The sequence below is a fragment of the Apium graveolens genome, chromosome 11 (assembly GCF_009905375.1).
Source record: "Apium graveolens cultivar Ventura chromosome 11, ASM990537v1, whole genome shotgun sequence".
Classification (NCBI taxonomy): domain Eukaryota; kingdom Viridiplantae; phylum Streptophyta; class Magnoliopsida; order Apiales; family Apiaceae; genus Apium; species Apium graveolens.
Window position 1 is genome coordinate 9,159,221 of NC_133657.1, and position 12,757 is coordinate 9,171,977.

General features: G+C 36.1%; 1 protein-coding gene across 1 annotated transcript; it reads right to left on the reverse strand.

Moving 5' to 3' along the window:
- Positions 1–7,792: 7,792 nt before the first annotated feature.
- LOC141697751 (cellulose synthase-like protein H1) lies at positions 7,793–12,495 on the reverse strand. The gene is made up of 9 exons (XM_074502285.1): positions 12,144–12,495; positions 11,538–11,862; positions 11,288–11,395; positions 10,717–10,818; positions 9,753–9,965; positions 9,513–9,624; positions 9,238–9,416; positions 8,617–8,967; positions 7,793–8,482 (listed from the first exon to the last, which is right to left on the reverse strand). The coding sequence occupies exons 1-9, from the start codon at positions 12,398–12,400 to the stop codon at positions 7,925–7,927; spliced, it is 2,205 nt and encodes a 734-aa protein (XP_074358386.1). The 5' UTR covers positions 12,401–12,495; the 3' UTR covers positions 7,793–7,924.
- Between the last annotated feature and the right edge of the window lie 262 nt (positions 12,496–12,757).

The following is a 12,757-nucleotide window of genomic DNA, read 5'->3' on the forward strand; positions in this document are numbered from 1 at the left end:
CGACGACAAGTCAAAGGCTATGGTCAGATCTACGGCTTTAAGACGTTTTGGTCGTGTCTCTATCCTGTTCATCAAATGCTTCAAGGAATAACCATTTCCTCTAATTGCGATCTCACAATAACATTCGCTTAGCTGGGCATCACCAAAGATGTACTGCTAACATCTCGTCTTAAGACTTGACCCCATTTAGAGTTCTAAAAAACTCTTGCTATACTAGCAGTTTCAGTACCTTTTGAGGTTTCCAGGTAATAGACACAGATACGTAAGTATCAATCTATATATATAGTGAAGGTATCACTGATTTATCCTTACAACTTGTTATTACCACATTGAATACACTTCGAGGGATCTCCTCTCAAGTGTATTCGGTTCCCGCTGTAGATGAACCATGATGGGTTATCAGTCCCATCCCCAACCTCGACTTAAGGACCACAGCATACTCAAGCCCCTTAGTCAAAGGATCAGCTATATTATCCTGAGTTCCTATGAACTCTATAGCAATTATCCTATCATACACAAGACCCCTTATAGACTTAAGTCTAACTTGGATGTGTCTCTTTGTTTTAGCATTATACTTAACACTTCTGACTTTGTCGATAGTTGTACGGCTATCACAATGAATAGAAATGGCAGGAAGTGGCTTGCTTACTACAGGTAACATACTCATGAGTCCATATAACCATTCAGACTCCGTCCCCGTGGCATCAAGTGCACACAACTCAGCCTCAAAAGTAGACTGAGTAATCAAAGTCTATCTAGAAGACTTCCAGGACACTGCTCCACCCACAAGGGTAAACACATATCCAGTCACTCCATTGGAACCAGATTTCTTAGCTATCCAACTTGCATCACTGTACCCCTCGATTACCCCGGAAATCTCTGATAATGCAAGCCAAGAAAAATTGTTCCCTTGAGATATCTAAGAACTCTATCCAGTGCCTCCAATGAGTCTTTTTCAGACAACTTGTATATCTAGCTAACTTAGACACATAATAAGAAGTATTTGGTCTAGTCACATTAGCAAGATATTGCAAACTCCCAATAATCTGAGAATACCTTAACCGAGACATAGGAACACCTGAACTATTCTTGATAAGGCCAACTTTAGAATCGAATGAAGTACTAGCGATTCTAAAATTTGAATGACCATACTTCTCAAGTATAGATTTCTCTATATAATGAGACTGTGACAAGGTTATTTCATCAGTTGACCGAGTCAACTTGATCCCAAGAATCACACTAGCTTCACCCATATCCTTCATCTCAAAGTGCCTTTTCAAGAAACTCTTTGTCTCGTTAATATTCTCAATATTGGTTCCAAACAACAAAATATCATCCACATATAAGCACACAATCATACATTCATTTCCTCTAACCTTATAGTAGACGCACTTGTCACTTTCATTAACTAAAAACTCAAAGCTTAAAACAGTTTCATCAAACTTCTTATATCAGTCTATAGGAGCTTGTTTTAGGCCATAAATGGATTTGTCTAACTTACATACTTTCCTCTCATTACCAGAAACAACAAATCTCTCAGACTGATCCATATAAATCTCTTCTTCAAGGTTACCATGAAGAAAAGTTGTCTTTACATCCATCTGATGGATGATAAGACCATATACCGAAGCCAATGTAATAAGCAATCTGATTGTTGTCATTCTAGCAACAGGAGAGTATGTATCAAAATAGTCAATTCCTTCTCTTTGCCTAAAGCCCTTATCAACTAGCCTAGCCTTGTACTTATCTATTGAGCCATCAGGGTTTAACTTCCGCTTAAAAATCCATTTACATCCTATAGTAGAACACCGAGGAGGGAGATCGACTAACTCTCATGTTCCGTTAGAAATAATAGAGTTCATCTCACTCTTCACAGCGCCTTTCCAGTGCCTCGACTCCGAAGAATCCATGGCCTGATGGAAAGTTAAAGGTTCGTCCTCGACACTGTAAGTGATATAATCACTTCCAAAGTACTTGACTACCCTTTCACGCTTACCCCTTCTTGGTTCCTTTACTTCGTTAGGAGTAGAGCTACTACCAGGATCCGCCCCCACATTCGACATCTTTTCCACATGATCGGGAATGGAACTCGATGTACGAGTGGGATCATCATCAGAATTACCTTGTGGTATACCAGTCTTCATAGGGAACAAATCCTCAAAGAATGTTGCATCACGAAACTCAACTATCGTATTCGCCACAATACCATCTATGTCGGATTTTAAAACCAAAAATCTCATAGCAATTGAGGTTTCAAGATCGCCCAGAAAGACACAATCAACAGTTTTCGGTCCTAGTTTCTTTCTCTTATGTTCAGGGACAAGCACCTTGGCAAGGCACCCCCATACACGAAAATAATTCAAACTAGTTTTACGCTTTCTCCATAATTCATAAGGATTCTTATCCATGTATTTCAGAGGGACTCTGTTCAGAATATGGCAAGCCGTATTCAGAGCCTCTCCCCACATGTACTTAGGCAACCCCGAATTAATCAGCATACTGTTAATCATATCTTTAAAAGTTCTGTTCTTTCGCTCTGCCACCCCATTAGACCCAGGTGTGTATGGAGGAGTCACCTCATGAACTATACCATTGCTTGCGCAAAATTCATTAAACGAGGTACTCGTATACTCACCACCTCTATCCGACCTCAACCTTTTAAGTACTTTGCCAGTTTGTGTTTCAGCTTCATTTTTAAACATAATGAATTTATCTAGTGCTTCATCTTTATGTTTAAGCAAATAAACATAACAATATCTACTACAATCATCTATAAAGGTAATGAAATATCTACAATGATCCTTAGTCAACACACCACCAAATTCACATATGTCTGTGTGTACTAGATCTAACAAGTCAGAATCCCTAACAACATTATGAAATGGTTTCCTTGTTAATTTCGCAGTCACACATACTTGACATTTAGTTTTCTTATCAATGGCATGCTTTGGAATCAACTCTAAATTCATCATATTCTTTAGAGCACCAAAATTTAAATGACCAAGTCGTAAGTGCCACAAATCAGATGATTTTACACAATTAACAGAAGGTGCAACACTATCATTAATAAAACTGCCCAAAATAGGCTCCACATTTATTAAAAATAAACCGTCAGAAAGTAAACCTTGCCATAAAAAGTACAAGTATGTGTTATAACTACTTTATTACATTTCAGAGAAAGTTCAAAGTCATTCTTAACTAAACTGCTTCCACTAATAATATTTCTACGAATAGAGGGAACATGATGCACTCTAGTGAGAGATAGAATCTGCCCAGAAGCAAACTTCAGGTCCACATTTCCTATTCCAAGCACTTGAGCAGCACTAGCATTTCCCATCGTCACTATCACTCCATGAGTCTGTTGATAAGATACAAACATAGTAATATCAGCACAAATATGCACATTAGCTCCAGTATCAATCAACCATTCATTAGACAGATAAGTGGAAAGTAGTTCGGGGTTGTAGTTAACATACCCGTCGTTGGCGTCAGAGGCAACAACCTCACCAACAACCATGTTAGCCACAGGCCCACTAGTGGTTGCAAGTCCAAGCATAGTGTTTGCTTGAGCTACCACTCCAGCATTCTTTGCTTTCTTCACTAGACAGTCTTTACTCCAATGACCAGCCTGTCCACAAGACCAAGAAGGTTTGTTTGCCTTTGGTTTCTTAGCCTTATTCTTGTCATTTTTCCGTTTAGTGTTATCCTTCTTACTGACAAATTTCCTTTTCTGCCTAATAGTCACTACGTTCACCTTCGAACTACTCCCAAGTTCAACAGACATCACATGTCCTTGTTTGGACTTGTACTGTTCCTGCACAGAGATGTCCATAATAAGTTTTGTCTATGTGATCTCTCCTTTCTGTCTTTTTAGGGAGAGAGCAAACTCCTCCCAAGACTTGGAGTTTTTCAATCACAACCATCGCCTTAAACTTCTCAGGTAAGTCCATTCCAGACTCAACCAAAGCATGTACCAACATCTCAAACTCATGTACTTGCTCAGTCATGGATTTGGTATCCACCAGCTTGTAATCAAGAAACCTCGTCATAGAATACTTCTCAAGGCCTTGAGAATCAGTATTATGGGTTTGGTCCAGCTTCTCCCACAACTGCTTAGCACTATAAGCATCTGATGAATAAACATCAAACAGAGTGTTCGCTAAAGCAGCTAGAATGGCAGCCCTAGCCAACTCATCCTTCTCAGGCCATAGCGCATAAACAGTCATAGTTTCAGGCTTTTCTTGATCCACAACAGGAGGATCATATTGTACCACCGGCCATAGACCCTTAACAGTTAACCAGAGCTTCATCTTTTTCTGCCAGCGAGAAAAAGAAGCCCCCCCACTGAATTTATCAGGCATGCCCGATAAATCAATAGGTTGTGAAAATCTGTACGTGGTCCAATCTATGGTGGACGCAATAACTCCAGAACCAGAACCAACAACAACAGGAGTCTCACCAACTAAATATCTATATAACAAATAAACTCTTCAAGATTGTTCGGAAAACAATAGTACAATGACTAAATTAACACAATGAGGCGGTTATATAACGAATAACAAGAACAAAGCAAATCACCCATAATGAAAACAAGCCACGAAGGTTGAAAATATAAAATAATCAGAAACTGCTAAATAATACAAGACAAGAAAGAAAGCTAATCATAATTAAGCTTTCACAGCTGAGTCACCAATCCTTCAAGAAGAAGAGATTGTTCTTGAAGAGTTTATTACCCCCACTTACTGTGTTCAGAGTCCGCAATAACCCTCCCACGATAAAACAGCAACAGAGCACTGGGCTCACATCAGCGCGGTGCTCAACGGCGATCAGACCTTAGTCTCTCGGAAAACCAATGTATGTATGTATATTTTTCAGAGAGAGAGAGAGAAAGGAGATGAGGAGGCTGCTCGGGTTTTCCAAATGTCTATCACACTTTCAATCAAAAACGTTTTTCTTCTTTTTAATACCCCAAAAAAAACGTAACTGATCAGTTTTAATTAACATAAATATTTTACTTAAACCATATTTCAATATCAATATTTTTTAGAATGTAACAGTTACTCAGGCCCATTTTACCAAGACCAGGCCCATAAATTCTAGGCCCACTAACAAATTCTAACACATAATATTTATATTAAAATATTATATTAAGTCACTATTTATTTAATTAAAACAATAGTAAAATCCCTCGCTCAGGTCGCCTCGCATACGCGAGACGCCAAGACATTCGCCCAAATCGCCCTTCGGCCCGACTCCACCCGAGTCGTGTCATGTCATGGCGAGGCGAGGCGGTGGCGCGCGTGTGTGTGCGTAAGGCCCACACAACACCCATGTATACCCACATGCCTTAATAGTTGTGAACTACACTTGCATGTTATACAATATAAAGCCACCAACTCACATTTACCATATCAATGTGGTACTTAAGTTTTTACAACTTAATCAACCACAAACTCATTTCAAGCTAGCCATTACAACTCCATTTATTTATGGATTCCACTAAGAAAATGTCTTGGATCCAAACATGAAAGTTTGAGTCCTCTTAGAAAGGAACAAACTTCCAACTATAAGTCATTGTTAAAAAAAACAGCAAGAATTCATAGCCATGAATTTATATTCATGCCCATGAATCTCTGTTGTATCCCAGAAAAAATTCATGGTCATGAATTTATATTCATGCCCACGAATCTCTGTTGTAACTCAAGTTGGTTCCATTTTCTAACACTTCTGTCCTTTGTTGCCGGTTTCGGTAGTCGCTCTGAGAAGGATTTATATGATATCTTTGGTGATCGGTAAGGCTTGTATCGACTAGGGCTGAGCATTCGTTCGGTTCGGTCGCGAATCGAACCGAACCGAAATAACCGAACACTGAATTAATATTTTTTTTTGAAACTGAACCGAACTAAAGTTACTTATAAACCGACCGAAAAACCGAACCGAATTATTTTGGTTTATTCGGTTCGGTTTCTAAAACCGAAAATTTTAAAATCCTAAATGTTCAAATTATGGATTATCAAAAATCAATCACATCAAACAACAAAAATAAAGATGCAATAGATCAATGTCAGTAGTAATTGTGCAGTGTGCCGAGACCATCAATAGAAATAACAATAAAATAGTTTAAGCCGTCAGTTCTTGAACTTCAAATATCAGCAAAATAATTATGCAGTACTGTATATACTAATTCAAATGGCCACATGAAATTAACTGCTTAATTGGTAATGGAAGGGTCACGTCCTGCAAGCAAAAAATAAATTAACACTTCTCGGAACTTAAAAGTCTCTGGAAATCATACAATAATAATTGAAAATCGAAGACTTACTACCTAATTAAAAGAAGAAAAGGTTAAAAGAAGAATCAATGATACCTATTTATTGAATGAACTGATCGAGAATCTTTAATACTTTGAAAGTAAATTGCGGATTTGCAGGTGGAGGTAGCTAGGTTGCTGAGTTCGAAAAAGATTTAGGATTGTAACTTGATGTTTTAGGTTGTGATAAAGTAGTATAAGATGGAATAGATGGTGATGACTGCTCGACGGTAGAGATAACATTAGTATTAATATTCTAATTATAATAAATATCTTATATGTAAATTATTAAAAAAATATATTTATATAATTCGGTTAATTCGGTTTTAACCGAACTGGTATTGAGAAAAATTGAACCGATTTTATTTCGGTTCAAACCGAAAAACCGAAATAACCGGAATTTTGAAAAAAATTCAAACCAAACCGCACCGAAATTACTCGGTTCGGTTTTTCGGTTTCGGTTCAGTTTTGCTCAGCTGGGACGGTGATGGATATCGCAAAAGCTTATCTTTCACAACATAATATTGTTCGTATTTTAGGGGTCTTTGTTACTCTAATATCAGTTGATATAACTGATAATTTTGAACAATGGGCTACAGATGATACTTATGTGAAAGTCAATTGTGTAACTACTAGTTTCGGAATTGATGTAGGTTGGATTACTCGAGATGTCATTATAATACTTTTTAGTTTCAAGAATTTGAATATTCTACGTTTTAAACAATTTGAAAACAAAACAGCTATTTGGTTAGCTCGATTTTTGTTTCACAATCAGATTGCAGTTGACAGTTTAGGAATTTGTCACAGCTGGGGTTCAATATTTTAATGAATTTTCACTTTATTCGTCAAAAGAAAAAAATACAACTAAATGTAAATTAGAATTTTTAGAATACTGTTCTAAGTTAAAATATTTTTTGAAGAACGTAACCGAATGAATTGATTTATAATAACATATCTTGCAAAAAAAACATTTTTTAGAAGCACTCTTTTAATTAATGTTGCACATTATTCACATTTAACTTTTAAAAATTAATCAAAATAAAGATTTTTTTTAAATAATTAGAATTAAATAAGTAGTCAAACAACGAAGATTTATCTCATACATTAATTGGAAGTCCATGATCAGACTTCCCTGATCAGAAGCAAGAAACGAGAAAGTACATAGCTCTCTAACTTCCGGATTTTCCACATTTAAGTTGCTATTTGAAATTTTCTTCATTTATATGATACGCACTCTTGCTGTTTATAATGTTTTTTGACGGTTAAAATTAAGTTGGTGACTCCTCCGAGCCCCCCTTTTAAAATATAAAGAGAAATAGCCGAGCTGTTCAGAAGTTTAGTGGGCGTGGGCGTGACTTTAAGGATTTACGAGCATGTTTTGGATACCAAGATTCGAAAAAGAAAGCTTGTAAACTTTTAAAGGGCTAAAATTTGAACTCTTTGATTTCTTATTTGGAGGAGATTTTAAATAAACCTTGTGAATAAATATAAAACATTCATTGCTTTCGGTCCTCTTCAGGACACCAGTTCTTTCATTGCAAAACATCAATGGTAGAAAGTTGTAGTACAATTTACAACCCACAAAAGCCATCAAATAGTGCCTCAAGAGGTGTGTCAAGCCTTCATTGACCATTTGCACAAGTGAGTGAACATTAATGCCAATACTCCAGCCTTGAGAATAGTTGCTGATGGAATTCCATGTTTCCCTTTCCCAAACAATCCTTTCAGAAATACCCAGAAATATAACACTACCCATAAGCTACACAGCAGCTCTCCTATCCTGACTTCATTGTTGTGGGGAGTGGTTGTTAGGAAACTTACAATCCCAATCACAAGAGCTGTCAAGTTAACTAACAGAATAGTGGTACCCGGTACAAAAATTGGCGATTCATTAAAAGTGAATTTGGCATAATCTTTGATCTTCATATCTTCGTCACCGTTTGTAGTTGGATTCTTTGCTGTAAGTACAAATGCGCTTTCTGATAAACCGATGAGTTTTAAACAAACGGTAAAAATTGCAAACAACCATGACGACGTGCAATTTATCCTCGCAATTCTTTGGTTATTCCACCATGCACGAGTAGATAAACCAACTGAAAGGTACTCGGACAGTGTGTGTATATTATAAATTAAGAAAACAGCGACAGGAATGATAATAGCCGGCTCATTCGCCTGCAAAATTATAACATAAATGGAAAATTAATATTCTGAGCTTTTTCACGGAAGTCACGTGTATATTTTCAATAGAAGAACCATTTGCTATCAAATGAAAATAAAAATACCAGTTGCGATATAATTAACTTTACCTTGGGCAAGAAGTGTGAGCCGGTGATAATACAATATGCAGGCAGAAGAGAGTAGACTAGCTCAGGGATTGACCTTAAACCCCAACTCAAAAGCCACATGTAGGCAAGGCATTGCCTGATTTGAAGGTTTCCTTTAATGGTAGCTAAAATTGGGGTGTTCGAGCTGAGTAAAACTTCAAGAAGCCCCGTGGCCCATCTCTTTGTTTGGATCATCGTATCAGGTCCGGTTGATGGAGCACATCCCATAAATGATGCTGGGTTAGTCGTGCAATACATAGATCTCCATCCTTTACTATGGATTCCAATACCGGTTAGGAGATCCTCTGCTTGGGAACCATATTTCCATCCAACCTAATTAATTAATTTCAGAACATAAAGATAGTACAACAAGTGTTAAAGAAGAAAGTTAATTAAGCCAGAACATTAGATACAAAAAGTGCTTAGTATAATACGAAAATTGTATAAATCATCCTTAAATTTTGTTTCTTTGTAAGAGACTATGATCAAATGCAATGCCTCACATGTATATTTTTAGCATAGTATTAATTTTAATGATATCAAGGTAGAAATTTGTTGCCTGACAAAAAAAAGGTAGAAATTTGTTGAAAAATGGTGAAGTACCTCTGTGCCCCAGCAGGTACCATGTTCATAATCACAACCTGCAACATGATGTGCAGCTTCAACAAAGCCCGAAAGTGCACCTTTAGACGAGGAGGACGCTGATAGAATCTGGGCACCTGATTCCTTCAACTTACTTGATTTTCCAAACTTTCTTTGCAGTTCCAGATCACTAAGTTCGCCTTGAAAAAGAAAGATGGCATAAGGGAACAAGATTGGTTGTAAAATAAAATTAGAAACATGTAGCGGCTCCGGCTCCAACAACCTATTTTACATACCAGTGGTAATTTGTTGATTAGGTGATAACCCATAAATAACTTTTCTTCTGTGGAAACAATTTGTTCCCCCATACATTGGTCCTTGAATTCCTGCCAGGCCATGCCCTACAAACTATAACATACACATACAAATTTATACTTTCCGAATTTATTTTATAATCAATTGTCAAAGCAAACTACAAACTACAAACTGAATCGGAACAAAATAGTTAATTATCATAAAAACAAACAATTACTCACTTTGACCAGGACAACATACTGGTTTCCGAAAGGGTCATCTTTTATGCCGTCATAAAATATTTGTGGGAATTGAACAAATGCACAATCTCTTTCATTGTCGACGCCAAGGAACATACACATAGCATGGAGCACAGCTTTTGGATTGTTCACATACATATCACAGTCTACGTTTAGTAAAAATGGTGCATTTGTCATCAATCCTGATACTCTGGTCTGTGCAGCAAGAACACATTTCATAAATTATTATACAATTTTCAAAAGCTACTTCCATAGCAAAGAATTCAATCGAGAATAGCACAATTATTATGTTTTTATGAATAAGCACAATATTTGCTAAATTTCAAAGTTTTTTAGAAGTTCACAATAAATAAAATCCTGATTTATATTAATTCGATATTAGTGAGTTATCTATTTCACTGAGTAACTTTATCATTCTTAAGAGTGAGTCCAATCCTAAAAAGTGTTTTTTGGTGCTAAAGTAAAACTTAAACTCCAATACTACTTGCATCTTACAATCAAATAAACTAAATTTTGTCTGTCTCTACTAACTTTTATAGAGAGTCCACCAACATGCATTTCATTTATGATTAATTAGTTATATTGTTAGATACATATATGCATCCTTGGTTTCAAATTTAAAATCAAGTATGCATCTACGCATATTTTCATCCAAACAGAACTCCTTTGGAATTGTGTTCTCTAACATTAGTTTTCAAATGATAGAAATGAAATCAATTTCAGCATTGCATTGGATTTGCTCTAATGGAAAGGAGAGTGTAAACGAAAGATAAATGTAATAATTTTTCATGACCGTGCATGTGTAAATTTGAATATAAGACAAAGTGAAGAATTTATTTGCTAAATGATTTGGTTCAGTGTGCATATAGTCCAAAATAAGTTTGATTCTCTTTTTTGGTTAAATTAACCCAAAACATGTTTCTCTGAGTTTTGGTTTCATATGTACCAGAGAATTCATAGCGCCAGCTTTAAAATGATGTGCCTTCTTTGGACGCTTCTCTCTTGAGATGTACACCAGATGGGGAACACCTTCCTCCGCTGTTATTATCTGCAATATGTTTATATTTATTAAAAAGTTTGCTACATATAACTAGCTGTAAAAAAAATTCAGAAGCTAGCAGGGGCTGAACCACGAATAGAGTTTAGGGGGACTGAACCGAATAATGTTCAAGCTAGCTTATTCTTCTTCTCCAGTTGTTACATATGCTATCCATAGTATATACTACTACTATACTATTATACATAACAAGCTTATACAAATACCCAGGTCAGTAATAGTAAGTTCACTGCATATAACATATAGTCATATATACATGACTTGGTCAGAAAAACAAATTAAAGAATAATGTTAATATAATTCGGTCATCGTTTAAAACGTGTTCTAATTCTAATTTGTCGCTTTAATATATTGTAACTAATATATTATTTGGCTAATTGTTTTTCTAAAATATGGTACGTGCGTATATGCAATCACAATTTAGTAGTCACGATGAATCTACGTATAAGCAGTACACTACCTTTACTATGGCGGGATGGTTCTTTTTGTCCATCTTTGGGTAATCTTTGCAAGGAGCACAGGTTTTTGACGCATCTTCAATCTTTTGGCATAACATTTCATACTCATCCTACAAAACAGTGCATATGAGATTAACGGCCACCTCTAGCACAAATGTGTTTCTGCTGTAAGAGTGACAGTTAAAAGTGTAACAGAAGCATAGAGATGACTAAAATTAGTTATAGGAAGAATGAATATGTGTATGTACTCACCTTGACCATTTTCCATTCCTGTTGAAACTCGAATGAATCATCTTGAGATGGTATGGAGGAGGTAGCAAAATACCGAAAGGGAGCTCTCATGCTGATATCATATTTCTTACAAAAAGGAAGCCATATCTTGGCGAATTTTGAGGTTGCAACAAGAGCGTTATATGTTAGAGGTGAAGCACCATCGTCGGACAAATAGCATGCTAATTTTTCAACTGGATAATCAACTGCTAACAATGACAATACAGTGTTCATTGTCAGTATAGGTGGTTCTAGTTCAGCGTCAGCAGTTGTAATAAACATGTCCACAGCTGGTAGCTCAGTTTTCCTACAGCCGGTAAATACAAAGCATTAGGATAATCCATAAAAAATGAATATGCTTGTTGAGAAATTTTTCAGCGTCAAAAATTCCTAAATTCCAGAAGATGCATAATCTTAATTGCATACAGTATCAGCAGTCGATGCATATTCTTTACTTGATACATAAAATAAAATCATTCTCCTATAAATGCAACACACACTCATATGCTTACACACTCTTCGGTCTACACTATGTTGCTAGCATGTCTATAATGCTGATTTTCAGAAATAATAATACACTACACTAACTGTTTCAAGAGTCGATCCGGATATTCAATGTATTCGATTTGATTCCATTTGATATTAATAACGAGAATCCATATGCAAGTGAAGAATGACTCGCATAGAAAGGCAACTATGGAAGGAATTCCATATTGTTTTAGTGAGAGAAAGCGATAAGTGAGGAGCGAGAAGAGGAGAAAGAGGAGCAAAAGCTCTAGTGCTAGGGATTTGTTGTTTCTAAGATTAACTCTTTCATAGAGTGTTAGAGAGCTCTTGTTTGCCATTGTTCAACTAAATATCTTTCGTGTTTATACTTGGAGCACCCAGACTCTTAAGGAAAATGTAGCTGGAGAGCAAAGTTGAATCCTAGAGGTGCTAGAGATTATGAGGGGTGTATTTATTCAAGATTTTAAGGATTTTTTAGGATTTTTGAAATCAGGGCTATTCAATTTGGATTTTGAAAAATCCTTTAAAATCTGATGGTATTCAACTAGGATTGTTTAAAGTATTTTCAAATTTGAGGGTATTCAATTTAGATTTTAAAAAGTTCTTTGAAATCTGATGGTATTCAATTTGGATTTTAAAAAATCCATCAAAATCTGATAGTATTCAAAATTTCATGGAGTTTTTTTTATTTGATA